The sequence below is a fragment of the Oncorhynchus kisutch genome, linkage group LG30 (genome assembly GCF_002021735.2).
Source record: "Oncorhynchus kisutch isolate 150728-3 linkage group LG30, Okis_V2, whole genome shotgun sequence".
Taxonomy (NCBI): domain Eukaryota; kingdom Metazoa; phylum Chordata; class Actinopteri; order Salmoniformes; family Salmonidae; genus Oncorhynchus; species Oncorhynchus kisutch.
This window is the reverse complement of record NC_034203.2, coordinates 48475596-48500923: the sequence shown is the minus strand read 5'-3', so window position 1 is coordinate 48500923 and position 25328 is coordinate 48475596. Positions and strand designations below refer to the sequence as shown.

General features: G+C 40.7%; 1 protein-coding gene across 8 annotated transcripts in view; it reads right to left on the bottom strand.

The window, feature by feature from the left end:
• Positions 1–763: 763 nt before the first annotated feature.
• LOC109885007 (collagen alpha-2(VI) chain) overlaps positions 764–25328 on the bottom strand; it is a 56683-nt gene continuing 32118 nt past the window's right edge. For 5 of the 8 annotated variants that reach the window (XM_031810224.1, XM_031810226.1, XM_031810225.1 and 2 more), the window contains 15 exons: positions 23213–23248; positions 18225–18287; positions 17968–18093; positions 17677–17739; positions 17256–17306; positions 17019–17180; positions 16580–16615; positions 14518–14563; positions 14082–14234; positions 13895–13989; positions 11134–11315; positions 10841–11019; positions 8626–8664; positions 2328–2662; positions 1284–1932 (listed from right to left, as the gene is read on the bottom strand). In XM_031810224.1, the coding sequence (XP_031666084.1) occupies positions 1666–1932; positions 2328–2662; positions 8626–8664; positions 10841–11019; positions 11134–11315; positions 13895–13989; positions 14082–14234; positions 14518–14563; positions 16580–16615; positions 17019–17180; positions 17256–17306; positions 17677–17739; positions 17968–18093; positions 18225–18287; positions 23213–23248 (1833 nt within the window). In that variant the 3' untranslated portion in view covers positions 1284–1665. Of the gene's footprint in view, positions 1933–2327; positions 2663–6773; positions 8085–8625; positions 8665–10840; positions 11020–11133; positions 11316–13894; positions 13990–14081; positions 14235–14517; positions 14564–16579; positions 16616–17018; positions 17181–17255; positions 17307–17676; positions 17740–17967; positions 18094–18224; positions 18288–23212; positions 23249–25328 lie in introns of those variants that run through there. The other 3 variants (XR_004206360.1, XM_031810223.1, XM_031810227.1) reach the window with 3 other exon arrangements.

Genomic DNA, 25328 nt, shown 5'->3' with positions numbered 1-25328 from the left:
CCATCTATAGAAATTTGAATGAGGCTTCTACTGTGTTGTGGGACTGCATGAGAGGGGAATGAATCAGACTACTGGCAGAGAGCCAGTTCCTTTGAGGAGGAACAGAACGCAGGAAGATCAAAGGTATTCTCCGGTTGGGAACTTTCTTGAAGAATTATGATAAAAACATCCTAATGATTGATTCTGTACTTAGTTTGAAATGTTTCTTCGACCTGTAATATAACTTTTTGAAGTTTTTGTCCGAAAAAATGGTCGACCAGCACCAGCGTTTGGATAGGTGTACCAAACGCGCTAACAAAAGGAGCTAATTGGACATAAATAACGGACATTATCGAACAAATCAAGCATTTATTGTGGACCTGGGATGCCTGGGAGTGCATTCTGATGAAGATCATCAAAGGTAAGGGAATATTTAGCATGTAATTAATTTAAACCATTTATGGTTTATGTTGACTCCAACATGGCAGCTAATTTGATTATTGTTCTGAGCGCCATCTCAGATTATTGCATGGTTTGCCTTTTCCGTAAAGGTTATTTGAAATCTGACCCAGTGGTTGCATTAAGGAGAGGTATATCTATAATTCCATGTGTATAGGGGTGGGGGGGGGGGGGGGGGTGTCAAGGCCAAGTGTTTCCATTCCCCTTCAAACAGCAGGTTGTGGCTAACTTCCAGACACTCCAGAGGACAGACAGGATACCTATGGTTCACATCTAGAAGATCTTAAATACAGGTGCAATACAGAACAGTACAAACACACACAGGTCTGGTTTCACCACAGCTAGCTTTATTACATACTGCTCAGTTTACAACAAATGCATTTTCAGTGTGTGTGTGTGTGTGTGTTGGGTAAAAGTGTGGGTGTGTTGGGTAAAAGTATGGGTGTGTTGGATAAAGGTGTGTTGGGTTTAGTAGCTAGCTCAGAGTAGCTAGCTCAGCAGGAGGACAGGACCGAGTTTGAAACCCTGAACTAATTGGTGTGTTTGTGTGTGAGAGATGTGTGTGAGAGATGTGTGTGAGAGATGTGTGTGAGAGATGTGTGTGAGAGATGTGTCTAAATGAGTGGATGGTCCCCTGAACTAGAATAATAAAGTATAAAGCGGCACTTCTATCGAAATTACAAAGTTTGAAAAACTGAACTGTTTAAAAATTAAGACTGTTTGATAAACAGAGTTGACTGTTTGTGCAACACGAGACTGTGTGTAACTCCTTCCACTAGAATAGCACCTTTAGTGTAAAATACAAACGTACTGATACAGACCTCACAGTGAGGGATCTCTTCTAGAAACACAATACAAAAAAAAAAAAAGAAACAAGACTTACAATTGCAACCTCTTTCACACTTCAGTAACTCTCTGATGAGAAAGGCTTTGGTTGTTTGGGCTTAGCTAGTTAAAGGTGAAATCTGTCATTTAATTCATTTAAAAGATACAAAAATCTGGAGTGCCTTGTGTCTCTTGGACGAGCTAGAAGTTGAGCTTCCAAGTTCTGCCACTTTTTGCTTAAACTTTGCAAAGCACAGAGCACCTTCACATCTGAGAACACATTGATTTGTTTGTTTATTTCGTTACTAAAAAGATTCTTACGGATTGCACCTTTAACTGTTAGTTAAAACACAGCTGGTTAGCTCTAACGAGCTCGTTAGCTGGTTAGCTCTAACGAGCTGATTAGCAGACCCAGCGGATGAAGCGTTCTAGGAATGTGGGTTTCCCCAGCGTGGCGTAGTCCTCTCCTCTAAAGATGGCTGACGTGTCTCCCAGAGCAACCTTCCTCAGCACGTCCTGGTCCGTGTCGGTCCCCATGGCGATCACCGTGGGAACACCCTCAGCCCGCCGCATGGCCGACACGCCCTCCTCCAGGCTTTCGCTGGCAGTGATTCCGTCGGTAATGAAGACAAAAGACAGTTCTGCGTTTCGACGCGCCAGACGGCTGCCCTGTAGAGCACAAAGAGACAGTATAGTTATAGAGTATTACGACTGTAGAACAGAGACAGTATAGTTACACAGTATTACGACTGTAGAACAGAGACAGTATAGTTACACAGTATTACGACTGTAGAACAGAGACAGTATAGTTACACAGTATTACGACTGTAGAACAGAGACAGTATAGTTACACAGTATTACGACTGTAGAACAGAGACAGTATAGTTACACAGTATTACGACAGTAGAACAGAGACAGTATAGTTACACAGTATTACGACTGTAGAACAGAGACAGTGTAGTTATACAGTATTACGACTGTAGAACAGAGACAGTATAGTTACACAGTGTACACTGTAGGTAGAACTGTCCAGGTTGTTGACAGCGTGTGTGCGTAACGTGTACCTGTGACATCACCAGGTTGTTGACAGCGTGTATGATGGCGCTGCCCAGAGAGGAGGCGGAGTCCATGTAGCTCATCCCAGCCAGCGAATCAGCGATCACCGTCAGATTGTGCGTGAGTGAAAACTCAACCTTCTGTTCTGATTTGCTGCCGTACTGCAGCAGGGCGATGCGGGCGTTCCTGTCATCTGATTGGCCGTTGGCCAGGGTGAGGCGGCGCGCCACGTTCTCGATGAACTCCTTGGCTCGGCGGTGGTTCTCCACTCCCATCCTCTCTGACCCGTCCAGCATGAACACAAGGTCCACAGGGCGCTGGACACAGCTGGCCACCGCTGGCTCTGAAACACACACACACACACACACACGTTGAAGACACACACACGCATTGACACACACGCATCTACTGGAATTATGAACATACATAGACACACACCAACACATGTTAACTCGCGCACACACACACACAGCTGACAGCAGCTGGCTCAGAAACACACACACACAGCTAGATAACATAATCTGTCTAGTCTGAGTGAAGAGGGGAAGAGGAAGTTGACAGGCTGTCTAGTCTGAGTGAAGAGGGGAAAAGGAAGTTGACAGGCTGTCTAGTCTGAGTGAAGAGGGGAAGAGGAAGTTGACAGGCTGTCTAGCCTGAGTGAAGAGGGGAAAAGGAAGTTGACAGGCTGTCTAGTCTGAGTGAAGAGGGGAAGAGGAAGTTGACAGACTGTCTAGTCTGAGTGAAGAGGGGAAGAGGAAGTTGACAGGCTGTCTAGCCTGAGTGAAGAGGGGAAAAGGAAGTTGACAGGCTGTCTAGTCTGAGTGAAGAGGGGAAAAGGAAGTTGACAGGCTGTCTAGTCTGAGTGAAGAGGGGAAAAGGAAGTTGACAGGCTGTCTAGTCTGAGTGAAGAGGGGAAGAGGAAGTTGACAGGCTGTCTAGTCTGAGTGAAGAGGGGAAGAGGAAGTTGACAGGCTGTCTAGTCTGAGTGAAGAGGGGAAGAGGAAGTTGACAGGCTGTCTAGTCTGAGTGAAGAGGGGAAGAGGAAGTTGACAGGCTGTCTAGTCTGAGTGAAGAGGGGAAAAGGAAGTTGACAGGCTGTCTAGTCTGAGTGAAGAGGGGAAGAGGAAGTTGACAGGCTGTCTAGTCTGAGTGAAGAGGGGAAGAGGAAGTTGACAGGCTGTCTAGTCTGAGTGAAGAGGGGAAGAGGAAGTTGACAGGCTGTCTAGTCTGAGTGAAGAGGGGAAAAGGAAGCTGTCATCCAATATTTATATGCCAAAAAATGCCAAAAATAAATAACAATACATGTATTGTCACATACAACAGATAGGTACAGTGAAATGTTTTACAGCAGCCTCCTCTTGGTTCATTGATAACCATAGATATATGTCGTTATTATGGCCATGACATCCCTACCATGTATAGGAATTAAAGTGCCAACATGTATAACAAGAACTGCAGGGGTCCAAGTACCGAACCCTGAGGAACACCTTATAATTAGTTTTTGGGTTCTCAGATAATTTGTCATATAACTGAACAAAGATCTACCCATCCTTTAACTGCATATAACTGAACAAAGATCTACCCATCCATTATCTGCATATAACTGAACAAAGATCTACCCATCCATTAACTGCATATAACTGAACAAAGATCTACCCATCCATTAACTGCATATAACTGAACAAAGATCTACCCATCCATTAACTGCATATAACTGAACAAAGATCTACCCATCCATTAACTGCATATAACTGAACAAAGATCTACCCATCCATTAACTGCATATAACTGAACAAAGATCTACCCATCCTTTATCTGCATATAACTGAACAAAGATCTACCCATCCATTAACTGCATATAACTGAACAAAGATCTACCCATCCTTTAACTGCATATAACTGAACAAAGATCTACCCATCCTTTATCTGCATATAACTGAACAAAGATCTACCCATCCATTAACTGCATATAACTGAACAAAGATCTACCCATCCATTAACTGCATATAACTGAACAAAGATCTACCCATCCTTTAACTGCATATAACTGAACAAAGATCTACCCATCCATTAACTGCATATAACTGAACAAAGATCTACCCATCCATTAACTGCATATAACTGAACAAAGATCTACCCATCCTTTAACTGCATATAACTGAACAAAGATCTACCCATCCTTTATCTGCATATAACTGAACAAAGATCTACCCATCCATTAACTGCATATAACTGAACAAAGATCTACCCATCCATTAACTGCATATAACTGAACAAAGATCTACCCATCCTTTAACTGCATATAACTGAACAAAGATCTACCCATCCATTAACTGCATATAACTGAACAAAGATCTACCCATCCATTAACTGCATATAACTGAACAAAGATCTACCCATCCATTAACTGCATATAACTGAACAAAGATCTACCCATCCATTAACTGCATATAACTGAACAAAGATCTACCCATCCATTAACTGCATATAACTGAACAAAGATCTACCCATCCATTAACTGCATATAACTGAACAAAGATCTACCCATCCATTATCTGCATATAACTGAACAAAGATCTACCCATCCATTAACTGCATATAACTGAACAAAGATCTACCCATCCATTAACTGCATATAACTGAACAAAGATCTACCCATCCATTAACTGCATATAACTGAACAAAGATCTACCCATCCATTAACTGCATATAACTGAACAAAGATCTACCCATCCATTAACTGCATATAACTGAACAAAGATCTACCCATTCATTAACTGCATATAACTGAACAAAGATCTACCCATCCATTATCTGCATATAACTGAACAAAGATCTACCCATCCATTAACTGCATATAACTGAACAAAGATCTACCCATCCATTAACTGCATGCTCTCTGCAGGATATTAAAAGCAGGTTATTAAAATCACTTTACTAAAACGTAAATGTCCCGAACAGTCAAAACTATATTTGGATGAAACCAAATCAAGGTATGAAAAATGACTGTTGCTTCTACATCCCTCATGTCAAACACTTGGATTCAGGAGGCGGGATTATTAAGGGCCTTTTGTGACATCACAAAAAGGCAAATTTTAAGACACCAATAGTAATGTCTTAAACTCTTACCTAATTTAAATAGAGGGCATGGTTTGCACACACAACTAGGTAGTAAGTGCCAAAATTTGACTGCAGCGTGTCAGCAAATATAATAAGACGTTTCCCCTATTCATCTTAGGCAAATATACTTCTAGGTTTCCACTTGTATCTGGTGTTAGCTAATTACTATTTAGCTAGGTCTTCAGCCAGCATGTGTCTGCCCAAAACTCAGACACATTGTCATGTCATTACATCAAAAGACATATCAAAAGGGAGATTCGTAAAAACTTCTTGACATCATTGATTGTCATGATTTACTGTATGACCATTGTCTGACATACAGTATAAATGCCTATATGACCTCAACCTGTACTAACTTTACAACACATTTTCCCCCAGATGAACTATATAGGTAGCTTGATAAACAGTGCTGACACTTCCATTTGGGCTAGCTAGCTAAATTATATAGCCAACATGTTGTCTATATGGATGCTGTTACAGTAACCAAACAGTTGGATAAACAAATTATTTGTGAAACCATGATGTGTGACAGGTTTGGATGTTGCATGCAATGTCAATGTTGTTTGAGTTGCATTGTGTATCAGCACATTTGATTGAGATAATCTGACTGCAACAATGTTCACTGAGTCCATGTTGCTTGACAGGCGTTTTCAAAGAACTGTCCGTCAAGGTAAGATCCCTGCCCACTCAGCCCACTAGCTCCCCACCCACTCAGTCTACTAGCTCCCTGCCCACTCAGCCCACTAGCTCCCCGCCCACTCAGCCCACTAGCTCCCTGTCCACTCAGTCTACTAGCTCCCTGTCCACTCAGTCTACTAGCTCCCTGCCCACTCAGTCTACTAGCTCCCTGCCCACTCAGTCTACTAGCTCCCTGTCCACTCAGTCTACCAGCTCCCTGCCCACTCAGTCTACTAGCTCCCTGTCCACTCAGTCTACTAGCTCCCTGCCCACTCAGTCTACTAGCTCCCTGCCCACTCAGTCTACTAGCTCCCTGTCCACTCAGTCTACTAACTCCCTGCCCACTCAGTCTACTAGCTACCTGCCCACTCAGTCTACTAGCTCCCTGTCCACTCAGTCTACTAGCTCCCTGTCCACTCAGTCTACTAGCTCCCCACCAACTCAGTCTGTCTTGTCAGACTACCTGGTAGTTTGACACGAAGGAAGAAGAAAACATCTCAAATATTTACCATCTTGATCAGGAAAAAATATTGTGTGTGATGTTTCAGTCACTCAAAAGGCTATTTTACTGACTGTTTTAGGGACCTGTAACATGGCTGACCTGAAGGATGGTTGTATAGTAGGACTCAGAGATACAACAACAACATGACTCATTGTTTCCCTTCACACTAATGATTTATTTCACATAGGCAAACATGACAGGCAAGGAAAATATACTCTACTAAAAATACATGATCACATCTTTAAGATTTTCTCTCTGTAGGATATTGTTAATCCAATAATACCTATATTTAGCTGATGCTAAGCATGTTGCAGTCTCAGAGCTAAAATACAGTAAACTTTCCCAGTCTACCACCACCCCCCCCCTTCGCATGCACACCAAACAATACCAGATGGATAGAGTAATTGTTATTTTTAAAAAGCAATTATTTATTAGTTAGTTAGTTTTATTAAATGTATTTAATTAACTTAAATGAAGGTTTATCCAACAGATCATGTCCATTCAATAAATTCTCTACCCAATATCCAATAATCCTACAGGCCTAACGTGTAATGCCCATAACCAACCCAAACACTAACATTCACAGAAAAATAAAATGGCTGCTGTAACTATGGCGATGTGCAAAACTGCAAAACGGTGTCTTTGAGGAATCATACAGCGATTCAGCAAGTGGTTCGAGGGATTTGAGTGGTTCACAGTGGTAAATGGGTTCAACATCACAGCCATATACATAATATTGAACTGTCTTAAATGTCCAACTAACCAGGCTTTAAAACCTCCAGATCCAGAGCTATAATAGCTAATCACTCACCTTAACAACAAGCTTAGAGATATGTTAGCAGCAAAACTTACCACCTGCCTGAAGCTTGTCTACTCTGTTAGCATCCTCCCAGAGTTATGCATACTAACAAAAAGTGCTTAAATCTAATATGTTTAAAATATTCCAAGCGAAATTAGACTAAACTGACTAAGTGATTGCATCGAGGTAACAATATTAGCATTAAAAATTAGCACAGAGCTTACACTTAGCATATAGCTGACAATATAAGCAGCGCTAGCACCCTTAATCCATTAATTAGCACTGTTAACTCATTAGCTTGCATCGTTAGTGCATTAGTCAGTAACATTAGCTCATCAGCTAGTTTTGTTAGATTGCTAGCTAGCACCCATTAACACAGCCCCAGTGCTTTGGCTGGGTCTCCCATGATGTCTCCGTATACCAGCCTGAAGGAGTCGATGAACAGCTGTGTCCACTGCTGCCTGTCAGCGCCTGGCTGAGCTAGCTTAGCCCGCTGAGCCGTGTAGGCCATGGTCGCCACGCCAACCCCATACTGCTGCTCCCGTAGGCTGCCCAGCAGGCTGGCTACGCCCCCGACTGAGGAAGGGACCATTGAGGGGCTGCCTTGCTCCGCAAGCTCCTCCCAGGGGGGAGGGGCCACGCTGTCGGGCACGGGCACGCCCCCTCCTGCAACGAGCGGGAGAATGGTGGGCGGAAGAACGCGACACGACGCATCAACATCCCAAATGGTCACTTCCCAATATGGCCTCCGGTACACCCAATATGGCCTCCGGTACACCTATTATGGCCTCCGGTACATCTATTATAGCCTCCGGTACACCTAATATGGCCTCCGGTACACCTATTATAGCCTCCGGTACACCTAATATGGCCTCCGGTACACCTAATATGGCCTCCGGTACACCCACCAAGCATGTAGCTTCTCAGTTCTACTCTCTCTAACTCGTTAGTTCTTCAAATCTCTGGTTGAACTATCTTCCTTACTATGCGGACATTGTAGAGCCTCAAGGTGATGGACTGCCATGCTCATGTAAACCTTTAAACGTTTTCTGATGTCAAACCAAGCGAGACAGTGTGGAGAACGAGTTAAGTACTGGACTGGACTGCACTCAACCAGCAGGTTCAGGGTTCAAAACCAACTTTAATCACAGCCCTTAGGGCATGTGACAATTAAAAATCAGAATGAAAATCCTCAGAATAATCTTACCAGTTTTACAGGGGAGGTCAGGACACACGATGACAGGATCTGACAGAATGATAAAGAGACAAAGAGAGAGGTTATTGAGAGAGTTTTTTAAACACTTTAAAAAAATAATCTACATTGTAGAATAATAGTGAAGACATCAAAACTATGAAATAACACATATGGAATCATGTAGTAACCAAAACAGTGTTAAACAAATCAAAACATATTTTATATTTGAGATTCTTCAAAGTAGCCACCCTTCAAGTGCAGTTGCAAAAACCACCAAGCGCTATGATGAAACTGGCTCTCATGAGGACCGCCACAGGAAAGGAAGACCCAGAGTTACCTCTGCTGCAGAGGATAAGTTCATTAGAGTTACCTGCCTCAGAAACTGCAGCCCAAATAAATGCTTCAGAGTTCAAGTAACAGACATCTCAACATCACCTGTTCAGAGGAGACTGTGTGAATCAGGCCTTCATGGTCGAATTGCTGCAAAGAAACCACTACTAAAGGACACCAATAAGAAGAAGAGACTTGCTTGGGTCAAGAAACACAAGCAATAGATGTTAGACCGGTTGAATTCTGTCCTTTGGTCTGATTTTTGGTTCCAACCTCCATGTCTTTGTGAGATGCAGAGTAGGTGAACGGATTTTTTAATTTATTTTACCTTTATTTAACCAGGTAGGCAAGTTGAGAACAAGTTCTCATTTACAATTGCGACCTGGCGACCTGGATGATCTCCGCATGTGTGGTTCCCACCTTGAAGCATGGAGGAGGAGGTGTGATGGTGCTTTTCTGGTAACACTGTTTGTGATTAATTTAGAATTCAAGGCACACTTAACCAGCATGGCTACCACAGTATTCTGCAGCGATACGCCGTCACGTTTCGTTTGCGCTTAGTGGGACTATCATTTGTTTTTCAACAGGACAATGACCCAACACACCTCCAGGCTGTGCAAGGGCTATTTGAACAAGGACAGTGATGGAGTGCAGCATCAGAAGACCTGGCCTCCACAATCACCTGACCTCAACCCAATTGAGATGGTTTGGGATGAGTTGGACTGCAGAATGAAGGAAAAGCAGCCAACAAGTGCTCAGCATATGTGGGAACGCCTTCAAGACTGTTGAAAAAGCATTCCTCGTGAAGCTGGTTGAGACAATGCCAAGAGTGTGCAAAGCTGTCATCAAGGTCCTTCTGAGAGTCAGTTTAATCATAGCACTTGAAGGATGATACTTTGAAGGATCTCAAATATAAAATATATTTCGATTTTTAAACACTGTTGGTTACTCCATGGTTCCATATGTGTTATTTCATAGTTTTAAAGTCTTCACTATTATTCTACAATGTAGAAAATAGTAAAAATAAAGAAAACCCCTTGAATGAGTCGGTGTGTCCAAACTTTTGACTGGTACTGTAGGTGTGGACATGTTTAACTAAACTAAAGATGTCCCCTCTAGAATAGTAGACTAACAGATATTTTGACCAACTGGGGACATGTTGTTGGTCCCCACTAGAATAGTAGACTAACAGATAGTTTGACCAACTGGGGACATGTTGTTGGTCCCCACTAGAATAGTAGACTAACAGATATTTTGACCAACTGGGGACATGTTGTTGGTCCCCACTAGAATAGTAGACTAACAGATAGTTTGACCAACTGGGGACATGTTGTTGGTCCCCACTAGAATAGTAGACTAACAGATATTTTGACCAACTGGGGACATGTTGTTGGTCCCCACTAGAATAGTAGACTAACAGATAGTTTGACCAACTGGGGACATGTTGTTGGTCCCCACTAGAATAGTAGACTAACAGATATTTTGACCAACTGGGGACATGTTGTTGGTCCCCACTAGAATAGTAAACTAACAGATAGTTTGACCAACTGGGGACATGTTGTTGGTCCCCACAAGGTTAAATGTTATTTCTAGGGGGTTAAGGTTAGAATTAGGCTTAGGGGTTAGTTTTAGGGTTAGGAGCTATGGTTAGGGTCAGGGTTAGGTTTAGGGTTAAGAGTTAGGGTTAGGAGCTATGGTTAGGGTCAGGGTCAGGTTTTGGGGTTAGAGTTCGGGTTAAGGGTTAGGGAAAATATAATTTTGAATCGGACAAGGTTAGTTATAAAAGACTGTGTGTGTGTGTGTGTGTGTGTGTGTGTGTGTGTGTGTGTGTGTGTGTGTGTACGTGTGTACATACTGTAGGTGTGTGTGTACATAATGTAGGTGTGTGTGTGTGTACCTGGGCAGAGCACGGTCTCGATCTTGTCGATGAACTCCTCTGCCACCAGATCAGCGAAGCGCCTCATCCCCAGCACCCTACCGTCTCTCTGACAGGCTATACTCTTCAGGCTCTCATTCTCCTCTATCTGGTCAAACATGTCCCCTATACCTATAGCGCTCACGTCCACACTGGGGTCGCTGCACACACACACGCACACACGCACACACACACACACACACACACACACAAAAATCGTCAGTAAGAACAGTTGATAAAACATATCCCAGACAACCCCTCTCCCGGTCAGCTACCTGCAGAGGTATGTGAGCAGTGAGTCGTCGTCCCTGGGGTCAAACCGTCCGTCTGTGATGACCACCACGGTGACGTTGGCTTTAGCTCTGCGACTGTCTTTGATCAGGTGGTCGTAGGCGTATTTCAGCGCTGATGGGGTCCACGTCCCCCCGGCTATCCATTCCAGACGCTTTACCGCATCCTACAGACAGACAGTCAGACAGAGGGTGGGAGGGTGTTAGCCCACTGAGCTACAGCCTAGTAATTAGTTTGGGCAGCTAATTCAAAGTCTACAGTCAGGCAGAGGGTGGGAGGGTGTGTGTGTTTATGTCACAGACTGGGTTCCAAGGTCAAACTCTGGTGATCTGCACAACAGAAGACTGTTAGCCCGCTGAGCTAATGCAAGTCTTCAGGTGTCAGGTAATGTTAAACATGTGCGTGTCACTCCAAATACCTTGAAGGCAGACAGGGAGTCACATATTATTCTTGTTATTGTTATTATTATGATCGTGTTATTGTTATTATTTTAGTTTTTATTATTATTATAGTTGTATTATTATTGTTATTATTAGTAGTAGTTGTCACGCCCTGGTCTAAGTATTTTGTGTTTTTCTTCATGTATTGGGTCAGGCCAGGGTGTGGCATGGAGTTTTTGTATTGTGGTGTGTTTTGTCTTGGGGTTTTGGTGTGTATGTTTTTGGGATTGTAGCTAGTGGGGTTATCTAGCAAGGTCTATGGCTGTCTGGAGTGGTTCTCAATTAGAGGCAGGTGCTTATCGTTGTCTCTGATTGGGAACCATATTTAGGCAGCCATATTCTTTGAGTTTGTCGTGGGTGATTGTCCTATTTGTCCTGAGTGTCTTGATGTCCTTGTTTGATGTTAGTTGACACAAGTATAGGCTGTTTTCGGTTTTCGTTTTGTTTATTGTTTTTGTAGTGTTCGTGTTTAGTCGTGTTTACGTTTGTTTAAATAAATATGGATCGCAATCGACACGCTGCAGTTTGGTCCGACTCTCCTTCACCACACTTAGAAAACCGTAACAGTAGTATAATTATTATTATGGTTGTATTATTATTGTTATTATTATTATTACATTTATTATTAGTTATTATTGTTATTATTGTTATTATTGTTATTAGTATTATTATAGGTCTATTATTATTGTTATTGTTATTAGTATTATTATAGGTCTATTATTATTGTTATTAGTATTACTATAGGTCTATTATTGTTATTAGTATTACTATAGGTCTATTATTATTGTTATTATTGTTATTAGTATTATTATAGGTCTATTATTATTGTTATTATTGTTATTAGTATTATTATAGGTTTATTATTATTGTTATTAGTATTACTATAGGTCTATTATTATTGTTATTGTTATTAGTATTATTATAGGTCTATTATTATTGTTATTGTTATTAGTATTATTATAGGTTTATTATTATTGTTATTAGTATTACTATAGGTCTATTATTATTGTTATTAGTATTACTATAGGTCTATTATTATTGTTATTAGTATTAGTATTATTATAGGTCTATTATTATTGTTATTATTGTTATTATTGTTATTAGTATTATTATAGGTCTATTATTATTGTTATTAGTATTACTATAGGTCTATTATTATTGTTATTAGTATTACTATAGGTCTATTATTGTTATTAGTATTACTATAGGTCTATTATTATTGTTATTATTGTTATTAGTATTACTATAGGTCTATTATTATTGTTATTATTGTTATTAGTATTATTATAGGTCTATTATTATTGTTATTAGTATTACTATAGGTTTATTATTATTGTTATTATTGTTATTAGTATTATTATAGGTCTATTATTGTTATTAGTATTATTATAGGTCTATTATTATTGTTATTAGTATTACTATAGGTCTATTATTATTGTTATTATTGTTATTAGTATTACTATAGGTCTATTATTATTGTTATTATTGTTATTAGTATTATTATAGGTCTATTATTATTGTTATTAGTATTACTATAGGTTTATTATTATTGTTATTATTGTTATTAGTATTATTATAGGTCTATTATTGTTATTAGTATTACTATAGGTTTATTATTATTGTTATTGTTATTAGTATTATTATAGGTCTATTATTATTGTTATTGTTATTAGTATTATTATAGGTCTATTATTATTGTTATTAGTATTAGTATTACTATAGGTCTATTATTATTGTTATTATTGTTATTAGTATTACTATAGGTCTATTATTGTTATTAGTATTATTATAGGTCTATTATTATTGTTATTGTTATTAGTATTATTATAGGTCTATTATTATTGTTATTGTTATTAGTATTATTATAGGTCTATTATTATTGTTATTGTTATTAGTATTATTATAGGTCTATTATTATTGTTATTGTTATTAGTATTATTATAGGTCTATTATTATTGTTATTAGTATTATTATAGGTCTATTATTATTGTTATTGTTATTAGTATTATTATAGGTCTATTATTATTGTTATTAGTATTATTATAGGTTTATTATTGTTGTTATTAGTATTATTATAGGTCTATTATTATTGTTATTGTTATTAGTATTATTATAGGTCTATTATTATTGTTATTAGTATTATTATAGGTCTATTATTATTGTTATTAGTATTATTATAGGTTTATTATTGTTGTTATTATCACTATCATCATTATTATTATTGTTATTATTATTGTTATTATTGTTATTTATATCACTATCATCATTATTATTGTTATTATTGTTATTATTACTATCATATTACCTTGAAGGCAGACAGTGAGTCGATCTTGGAGTCATTGAGCCTGATGGCCTGGAAGGTTCCACTGTGACTGTACTGGACCACCCCCACTCTGGTACCTGGGAGGTATTAGTATGGTTGAATGAGCAAGAACTCAGTATTCAACATAATCTTTAGTTACCTGGGCATTAGAATCTGTAATGTGTTGTACCTGTCTCTGAGTTGGGGTCCTTGGCCATGGATCCCAGTCTGTTGATGGTGTTGATCACAAAGTTCTTCTCCAGAGTAAAATTGGTCAGACCCACTGACTCTGAGCTGTCAATCACAAACACGATGTCCAGCGCCCCACACCGCTTCTCACAGTCTGCACGGACAACACAGTACAGGGTTACATGAGTTAACAGTGTGTTGGTCTGTGTGCGTCTGTCTGTCTGTCTGTCTGTCTGTCTGTCTGTCTGTCTGTCTGTCTGTCTGTCTGTGTCTGTGTCTGTGTCTGTCTGTCTGTCTGTCTGTCTGTCTGTCTGTCTGTCTGTCTGTCTGTCTGTCTGTCTTGAACTGCATTGTTGGTTAAGGGCTTGTAGTAACCATTTCACAGTAAGGTCTACACCTGTTGTATTCGGCGCATGTGACAAATATAATTTACTCACCACAGCAGCCGCAGGTCTCTCTGATGTAGTTCATGACATCACATTCCTACAATGAAAACATCACATGACACCACATGACCTTTCTCTGACCTCTTGACTCCAGGCTGGAGTGATGGAGAGATAAAGGAATGAAAGAGGGATAGAGGGATGATAAGAGGGATGATCATAGAGGGAGGATCAAAGAGGGATAGAGGGATGATCATAGAGTGATGATCAAAGAGGGATGATCTTAGAGGGATAGAGGGATGATCAAAGATGGATGATATAGAGGGATAGATGGATGATCAAAGAGGGTTAGAGGGATGATCAAGGAGGGATGATCAAAGAGGGTTAGAGGGATGATCAAAGAGGGATGACCAAAGAGGGATAAAGGGATGATCATAGAGGGATGATCAAAGAGGGATGGAGGGATGATCAAAAAGGGATGGAGGGATGATCAAAGAGGGATGGAGGGATGATCAAAGAGGGATGGAGGGATGATCAAAGAGGGATAGAGGGATGATCAAAGAGGGATAGAGGGATGATCAAAAACTGATGAACAAATAGGGATAGAGGGATGACCAAAGAGGGATAGAGGGATGATCAAAGAGGGATGATCAAATAGGGATAGAGGATGACCAAAGAGGGATAAAGGGATGATCATAGAGGGATAGAGGGATGATCAAAGAGGGATGGAGGGATGATCAAAGAGATTGGCGGGATGATCAAAGAGGGATAGAGGGATGATCAAATAGGGATACAGGGATGATCAAAGAGGGATAGAGGGATGATCAAATATGGATGATCAAAGAGAGATGGATGGATGGATTATCAAATATGGATGATCAAAGAGGGATGATCAAAGAGAGATAGAGGGATGATCAAAGAGGGATGGAAGGATGATCAAAGAGGGATAGAGGGATGATCAAAGAGGGATAGAGGGATGATCATAGAGGGATGATTAAAGAGGGATAGAGGGATGATCAAAGAGGGATAGAGGGATGATCAAAGAGGGATAGAGGGATGATCAAAGAGGGATGGAAGGATGATCAAAGAGGGAAAGAGGGATGATCAAAGAGGGATAGAGGGATGATCAAAGAGGGATAGAGGGATGATCAAAGAGAGATAGAGGGATGATCAAAGAGGGATAGATGGATGATCAAAGAGGGATGGAGGGATGATCAAAGAGGGATAGAGGGATGATCATAGAGTGATAGAGGGATGATCAAAGAGGGATGGAGGGATGATCAAAGAGGGTTAGAGGGATGATCAAAGAGGGATGGAGGGATGGTCAAAGAGGGATAGAGGGATGATCAAAGAGGTATGGAGGGATGATCAAAGAGGGATGGATGGATGATCAAAGAGGGATAGAGGGATGATCATAGAGGGATAGAGGGATGATTAAAGAGGGATAGAGGGATGATCAAAGATGGATAGAGGGATGATCAAAGATGGATAGAGGGATGATCAAAGAGGGATGGAGGGATGATCAAAGAGGGATAGAGGGATAATCAAAGAGAGATAGAGGGATGATCAAAGAGGGATAGAGGAATGATCAAAGAGGGATAGAGGGATGATCAAAGAGGGATAGAGGGAGTATCAAAGAGGGATGATCACTGAGGGATAGATGGATGATCATAGAGGGATGATCATAGAAGGATGATATAGAGGGATGATCAAAGAGGGATAGAGGGATAATCAAAGAGAGATAGAGGGATGATCAAAGAGGGATAGAGGAATGATCAAAGAGGGATAGAGGGATGATCAAAGAGGGATAGAGGGAGTATCAAAGAGGGATGGAGGGATGATCAAAGAGGGATGGAGGGATGATCAAATATGGATGGAGGGATGATCAAAGAGGGTTAGAGGGATGATCAAAGAGGGATGATCAAAGAGGGATAGATGGATGATCATAGAGGGATGATCATAGAAGGATGATATAGAGGGATTATCAAAGATGGATGATCATAGAGGGATAGAGGGATGATCAAAGATGGATGATCATAGAGGGATAGAGGGATGATCATAGAGGGATAGAGGGATGATCAAAGAGGGATGATCATAGAGGGATAGAGGTTCTTACTGTGAGGCCGGGGTCTCCCTCGGGACCTGGATCTCCCTGTAGAGAGAAAAGAGATGCTTTCATGCACAGATTATAACACACACTCACTCACTCACACATACTCACTCACCCACACACTCACACACTCACTCGCTCACCCACACTCACTCACACACTCACACACACACTCACTCACCCACACACTCACACACTCACACTCACTCACTCACTCACTCACTCACCCACCCACTCACTCACTCACTCACTCACCCACTCACACACTCACTCACCCACACACTCACACACTCACTCGCCCACCCACTCACTCACTCACACACCCACTCACTCACTCACTCACTCACTCACTCACTCACTCACTCACACACACACTCACTCACTCACCCACCCACCCACCCACTCACGGTGTGAAGGTACTGTAGGAATGTGTGTGGCTACGTACATCTCGTCCACCCACTCCTCTTGGTCCTCTGAATCCAGGTTCTCCCTGAGGCCCTGGTTCTCCCTCTTCTCCAGAGGTTCCCTTTCCCCCTGGTCCTCCCTTGGGGCCACAGTCTCCTCTGCCTCCTCTGGGCCCTGGGCCTCCCTTCTCCCCGCGATCTCCCTGCAAACACACACAGGTCAGAGGTCAGACTGTGTGTCAGGGAAGGCGTTACTCTGCTAATGTGTGTGTGTTTACCGTTGGTCCTCTTGGTCCTGGGTAACTGAAGCCAGCTCTTCCAACGTCACCCTACAGCAGCACAGAGATCAATCAATCAGCACACATATCAATCAAGCAAGCATGCAGCAGAGATGAAATAATCAATTACAACACAGTAAAACAGTCACATTAACAGTAGTCAGCCACGTATGAAGTCAACAGCTATACCAGAGTTACACAAAAAACTACAAGATAGTGAAGGGTGAAGCTAAAACTTCTCTGCTGTTTTGGTCCTACTACTATCATATTGCTGCACAGAGAACCTGTACACACGTACGTTGAGAGTGCCACGTCTTGCATCATACTCATCGCTGCAGTTCATCCTATCGCAGCAACAGTATCGCTGAGTCTCAGATTAACCAGACGAACACTCAAATACCCAATGATGATAGCCACACACCTTTAGTCCTGGAAGGCCGGGGTCTCCTCTGGGTCCAGCATCACCAGGGTCGCCACGGGTACCCTGTTACACAGAATGTGGTTACCATAGCAATATCACCATGGTTACTGTACATGGCCACCTTATCACCATAACGTAGTAACATGACCGTGTAACCAACACACACACACACACACACACACACACACACACACACACACACACACACACACACACAAACCCAACAACTCAAGAATCCCCCTCCACACAGACATTGTGATCAGACTGGTGAAGCTATGATCTGTGACCTACGTTCTTCCCTGCCGCTCCTGAAGTACCGGGGAGCCCGCGTGGCCCCGGGAGTCCGTTGTCTCCCTTGGTTCCTTTGTTTCCTACTTCACCTGGTAGTCCTCTCAGCCCCTCAGGTCCTGCCTCGCCCTGAAACACACAAACACACACACATACAACAAAATACCAGGAGGTAGGGTGTGTGTGTGTGTGTGTGTGTGTGTGTGTGTGTGTGTGTGTGTGTGTGTGTGTGTGTGTGTGTGTGTGTGTGTGTGCCATACCTTGTCTCCTTTAACTCCGTCTGTTCCCGGGGTCCCCATTGGCCCAAAGTCTCCTCTTCTCCCCTACAACACAACAGTACAACAACCCTTAGACAACATCACATTAGACTACACCCCAACCAGTCTGTAATACCTACATGTTTCAAGCAGATCACTATAGTCTCTGTACCCAAGAACACCAAAGTAACCTGTCAAAATGACTACCACCCTGTAGCACTCACATCTGTAGCCATGAAGTGCTTTGAAAGGCTGGTCATGGCTCACATCAACACCATCATCCAAAACAACCTGGACACACTCTAATTTGCATACTGCCTCAACAGATCCACAGATGACACAATCTCTATTGCACTCCACACTGCCCTTTCCCACCTGGACAAAAGGAACACCTATGTGAGAATGCTATTCATTGACTACAGCTCAGCATTCAACACCATAATGCCCCAAAAAGCTTATCATTAAGCTAAGGAACCTGGTTCTAAACACCTCCCTCTGCAACTGGATTCTGGACTTCCTGATTGGCCGACCCCAGGTGGTGAGGGTAGGCAACAACACCTCCGCCACGCTGATCCTCAACACGGGGGCCCCGCAGGGGTGTGTACTTTGTCCCCTCCTGTATTCCCTGTTCACCCACGACTGCGTGGCCAGGCACGCCTCCAACACCATCCTTAAGTTTGATGACGACACGACGATGGTAGGCCTGATCACCAACGACGATGAGACAGCTTATAGGGAGGTCGTCAGTAGGGTTGTGGCCGTCACAAAATGTTGTCAGCCAGTGATTGACAAGCAAATAACTGTCGGTCTCACAGTAATTGACGGTTAATTAAGATAAACACATTTAGCATCTCCACTGATGCAGACCTTTGGAACATCTACATTTAAAAAAATCTATTTAATATACACCATCACAATAAATCCATGTAATATAGTCTACCTACACCATCACAATAAATCCATGTAATATAGTCTACCTACACCATCACAATAAATCCATGTAATATAGTCTACACCATCACAATAAATCCATGTAATATAGTCTACACCATCACAATAAATCCATGTAATATAGTCCACACCATCACAATAAATCCATGTAATATAGTCTACACCATCACAATAAATCCATGTAATATAGTCTACCTACACCATCACAATAAATCCATGTAATATAGTCTACCTACACCATCACAATAAATCCATGTAATATAGTCTACCTACACCATCACAATAAATCCATGTAATATAGTCTACACCATCACAATAAATCCATGTAATATAGTCTACCTACACCATCACAATAAATCCATGTAATATAGTCTACACCATCACAATAAATTCATGTAATATAGTCTACCTACACCTTCACAATAAATCCATGTAATATAGTCCACACCATCACAATAAATCCATGTAATATAGTCTACACCATCAAAATAAATCCATGTAATATAGTCTACACCATCACAATAAATCCATGTAATATAGTCTACACCATCACAATAAATCCATGTAATATAGTCTACACCATCACAATAAATCCATGTAATATAGTCTACACCATCACAATAAATCCATGTAATATAGTCTACACCATCACAATAAATCCATGTAATATAGTCTACACCATCACAATAAATCCATGTAATATAGTCTACACCATCACAATAAATCCATGTAATATAGTCTACACCATCACAATAAATCCATGTAATATAGTCTACACCATCACAATAAATCCATGTAATATAGTCCACACCATCACAATAAATCCATGTAATATAGTCCACACCATCACAATAAATCCATGTAATATAGTCTACACCATCACAATAAATCCATGTAATATAGTCTACACCATCACAATAAATCCATGTAATATAGTCTACACCATCACAATAAATCCATGTAATATAGTCTACACCATCACAATAAATCCATGTAATATAGTCTACACCATCACAATAAATCCATGTAATATAGTCTACACCATCACAATAAATCCATGTAATATAGTCTACACCATCACAATAAATCCATGTAATATAGTCTACACCATCACAATAAATCCATGTAATATAGTCTACACCATCACAATAAATCCATGTAATATAGTCTACACCATCACAATAAATCCATGTAATATAGTCTACACCATCACAATAAATCCATGTAATATAGTCTACACCATCACAATAAATCCATGTAATATAGTCCACACCATCACAATAAATCCATGTAATATAGTCTACACCATCACAATAAATCCATGTAATATAGTCTACACCATCACAATAAATCCATGTAATATAGTCTACCTACACCATCACAATAAATCCATGTAATATAGTCTACACCATCACAATAAATCTATGTAATATAGTCCACACCATCACAATAAATCCATGTAATATAGTCCACACCATCACAATAAATCCATGTAATATAGTCTACACCATCACAATAAATCCATGTAATATAGTCTACCTACACCATCACAATAAATCCATGTAATATAGTCTACACCATCACAATAAATCCATGTAATATAGTCCACACCATCACAATAAATCCATGTAATATAGTCTACCTACACCTTCACAATAAATCCATGTAATATAGTCTACCTACACCATCACAATAAATCCATGTAATATAGTCCACACCATCACAATAAATCCATGTAATATAGTCTACCTACACCTTCACAATAAATCCATGTAATATAGTCTACCTACACCATCACAATAAATCCATGTAATATAGTCTACCTACACCTTCACAATAAATCCATGTAATATAGTCTACCTACACCATCACAATAAATCCATGTAATATAGTCTACCTACACCTTCACAATAAATCCATGTAATATAGTCTACCTACACCTTCACAATAAATCCATGTAATATAGTAACCTTATAGGACTATGGACTAGACTACATGAGGTGTGATACTAACCTTATAGGACTATGGACTAGACTACATGAGGTGTGATACTAACCTTATAGGACTATGGACTAGACTACATGAGGTGTGATACTAACCTTATAGGACTATGGACTAGACTACATGAGGTGTGATACTAACCTTATAGGACTATGGACTAGACTACATGAGGTGTGATACTAACCTTATAGGACTATGGACTAGACTACATGAGGTGTGATACTAACCTTATAGGACTATGGACTAGACTACATGAGGTGTGATACTAACCTTATAGGACTATGGACTAGACTACATGAGGTGTGATACTAACCTTATAGGACTATGGACTAGACTACATGAGGTGTGATACTAACCTTATAGGACTATGGACTAGACTACATGAGGTGTGATACTAACCTTATAGGACTATGGACTAGACTACATGAGGTGTGATACTAACCTTATAGGACTATGGACTAGACTACATGAGGTGTGATACTAACCTTATAGGACTATGGACTAGACTACATGAGGTGTGATACTAACCTTATAGGACTATGGACTAGACTACATGAGGTGTGATACTATGATTGTTAAGGTCTACTACACCTGTTGTATTCAGCATTTCACTGTAAGGTCTACTACACCTGTTGTATTCAGCATTTCACTGTAAGGTCTACTACACCTGTTGTATTCAGCATTTCACTGTGAGGTCTACTACACCTGTTGTATTCAGCATTTCACTGTAAGGTCTACTACACCTGTTGTATTCAGCATTTCACTGTAAGGTCTACTACACCTGTTGTATTCAGCATTTCACTGTAAGGTCTACTACACCTATTGTATTCAGCATTTCACTGTGAGGTCTACTAGACCTGTTGTATTCAGCATTTCACTGTGAGGTCTACTACACCTGTTGTATTCAGCATTTCACTGTAAGGTCTACAACACCTGTTGTATTCAGCATTTCACTGTAAGGTCTACTACACCTGTTGTATTCAGCATTTCACTGTGAGGACTACTACACCTGTTGTATTCAGCATTTCACTGTGAGGTCTACTAGACCTGTTGTATTCAGCATTTCACTGTGAGGACTACTACACCTGTTTTATTCAGCCTTTCACTGTGAGGTCTACTACACCTGTTGTATTCAGCATTTCACTGTGAGGTCTACTACACCTGTTGTATTCAGCATTTCACTGTGAGGTCTACACCTGTTGTATTCAGCATTTCACTGTGAGGTCTACACCTGTTGTATTCAGCATTTCACTGTGAGGTCTACACCTGTTGTATTCAGCATTTCACTGTGAGGTCTACACCTGTTGTATTCAGCATTTCACTGTGAGGTCTACACCTGTTGTATTCAGCATTTTACTGTGAGGTCTACTACACCTGTTGTATTCAGCATTTCACTGTGAGGTCTACACCTGTTGTATTCAGCATTTTACTGTGAGGTCTACTACACCTGTTGTATTCAGCATTTTACTGTGAGGTCTACTACACCTGTTGTATTCAGCATTTCACTGTGAGGTCTACACCTGTTGTATTCAGCATTTCACTGTGAGGTCTACTACACCTGTTGTATTCAGCATTTCACTGTGAGGTCTACTACACCTGTTGTATTCAGCATTTCACTGTGAGGTCTACTACACCTGTTGTATTCAGCATTTCACTGTGAGGTCTACTACACCTGTTGTATTCAGCATTTTACTGTAAGGTCTACCTACACCTGTTGTAGTCAGCATTTCATTGTGAGGTCTACTACACCTGTTGTATTCAGCATTTCAATGTGAGGTCTACTACACCTGTTGTATTCAGCATTTCACTGTGAGGTCTACTACACCTGTTTTATTCAGCCTTTCACTGTGAGGTCTACTACACCTGTTGTATTCAGCATTTCACTGTGAGGTTTACTACACCTGTTGTATTCAGCGCATGTGACAAATACAATTTGATTTTGATTTGACCTCTCAGCAAACCATCAGACACAGAGCTAATCTCCAATGTATATAGATCTCATTGTGTTTGACATTATGTAGTGCTTCAGAGGTTCTCACCAGTTCTCCATTGACTCCCGGGCCTCCAGCGGTTCCCTAGAACACACACACACACACACACACACACACACACACACACACACACACACACACACACACACACACACACACACACACACACACACACACACACACAATTAGTATTTGGTAGCATTGCCTTTAAATAGTTTAACTTGGATTCAAACGTTTCAGGTAGCCTTTCACAAGCTTCCCACAATAAGTTGGGTGAATTTTGGCCCATTCCTCCTGACGGAGCTGGTGTAACTGAGTCAGGTTTGTAGGCCTCCTTGCTCGCACACGCTTTTTCAGTTCTGCCCACAAATTTTCTATGGGATTGAGGTCAGGGCTTTGTGATGGCCACTCCAATACCTTGACGTTGTTGTCCTTAAGCCATTTTCCCACAACTTTGGAAGTATGCTTGGGGTCATTGTTCATTTGGAAGACCCATTTGCGACCAAGCTTTAACTTCCTGACTGATGTCTTGAGATGTTGCTTCAATATATCCACATAATTTTCTTCCCTCATGATGCCATCTATTTTGTGAAGTGCACCAGTCCCTCCTGCAGAAAAACACCCCCACAACATGATGCTGCCACCCCCATGCACGGTTGGGATGGTGTTCTTCGGCTTGCAAGCCTCCCCCTTTTCCTCCAAACATAACAATGGTCATTATGGCCAAACAGTTCTATTTTTGTTTCATCAGACATGATCTTTGTCCCAATGTGCAGCTGCAAACCGTAGTCTGGCTTTTTATGGCGGTTTTGGAGCAGTGGCTTCTTCCTTGCTGAGCGGCCTTTCAGGTTATGTCGATATAGGACTCGTTTTACTGTGGATATAGATACTTTTGTACCTGTTTCCTCCAGCATCTTCACAAGGTCCTTTGCTGTTGTTCTGGGATTGATTTGTACCTTTTGCACCAAAGTACGTTCATCTCTAGGAGACAGAATGCATTTCCTCTGGTCAGATGAAACCAAAATTGAACTTTTTGGCAACAATGCAAAACGTTATGTTTGGCGTAAAAGCAACACAGCTCATCACCCTGAACACACCATCCCCACTGTCAAACATGGTGGTGGCAGCATCATGGTTTGGGCCTGCTTTTCTTCAGCAGGGACAGGGAAGATGGTTAAAATTGATGGGAAGATGGATGGAGCCAAATACAGGACCATTCTGGAAGAAAACCTGATGGAGTCTGCAAAAGACCTGAGACTGGGACGGAGATTTGTCTTCCAACAAGACAATGATCCAAAACATAAAGCAAAATCTACAATGGAATGGTTCAAAAATAAACATATCCAGGTGTTAGAATGGCCAAGTCAAAGTCCAGACCTGAATCCAATCGAGAATCTGTGGAAAGAACTGAAAACTGCTGTTCACAAATGCTCTCCATCCAACCTCACTGAGCTCGAGCTGTTTTGCAAGGAGGAATGGGAAAAAATGTCAGTCTCTCGATGTGCAAAACTGATAGAGACATACCCCAAGCGACTTACAGCTGTAATCGCAGCAAAAGGTGGCGCTACAAAGTATTAACTTAAGGGGGCTGAATCATTTTGCACGCCCAATTTTTCAGTTTTTGATGTGTTAAAAAAGTTTGAAATATCCAATGAATGTCGTTCCACTTCATGATTGTGTCCCACTTGTTGTTGATTCTTCACAAAAAAATACAGTTTTATATCTTTATGTTTGAAGCCTGAAATGTGGCAAAAGGTCGCAAAGTTCAAGGGGGCCGAATACTTTCGCAAGGCACTGTATATATATATACACAGGACAGGTAGAGTTATATATATGTATATATTATTATACATGTTATTTTATATATATATATATATAGGACAGGTAGAGTTATATATATATATATAGGACAGGTAGAGTTATATATATATATATATAGGACAGGTAGAGTTATATATATATATATAGGACAGGTAGAGTTATATATATATATATAGGACAGGTAGAGTTATATATATATATATAGGACAGGTAGAGTTATATATATATATATAGGACAGGTAGAGTTATATATATATATATATAGGACAGGTAGAGTTATATATATATATATAGGACAGGTAGAGTTATATATATATATATAGGACAGGTAGAGTTATATATA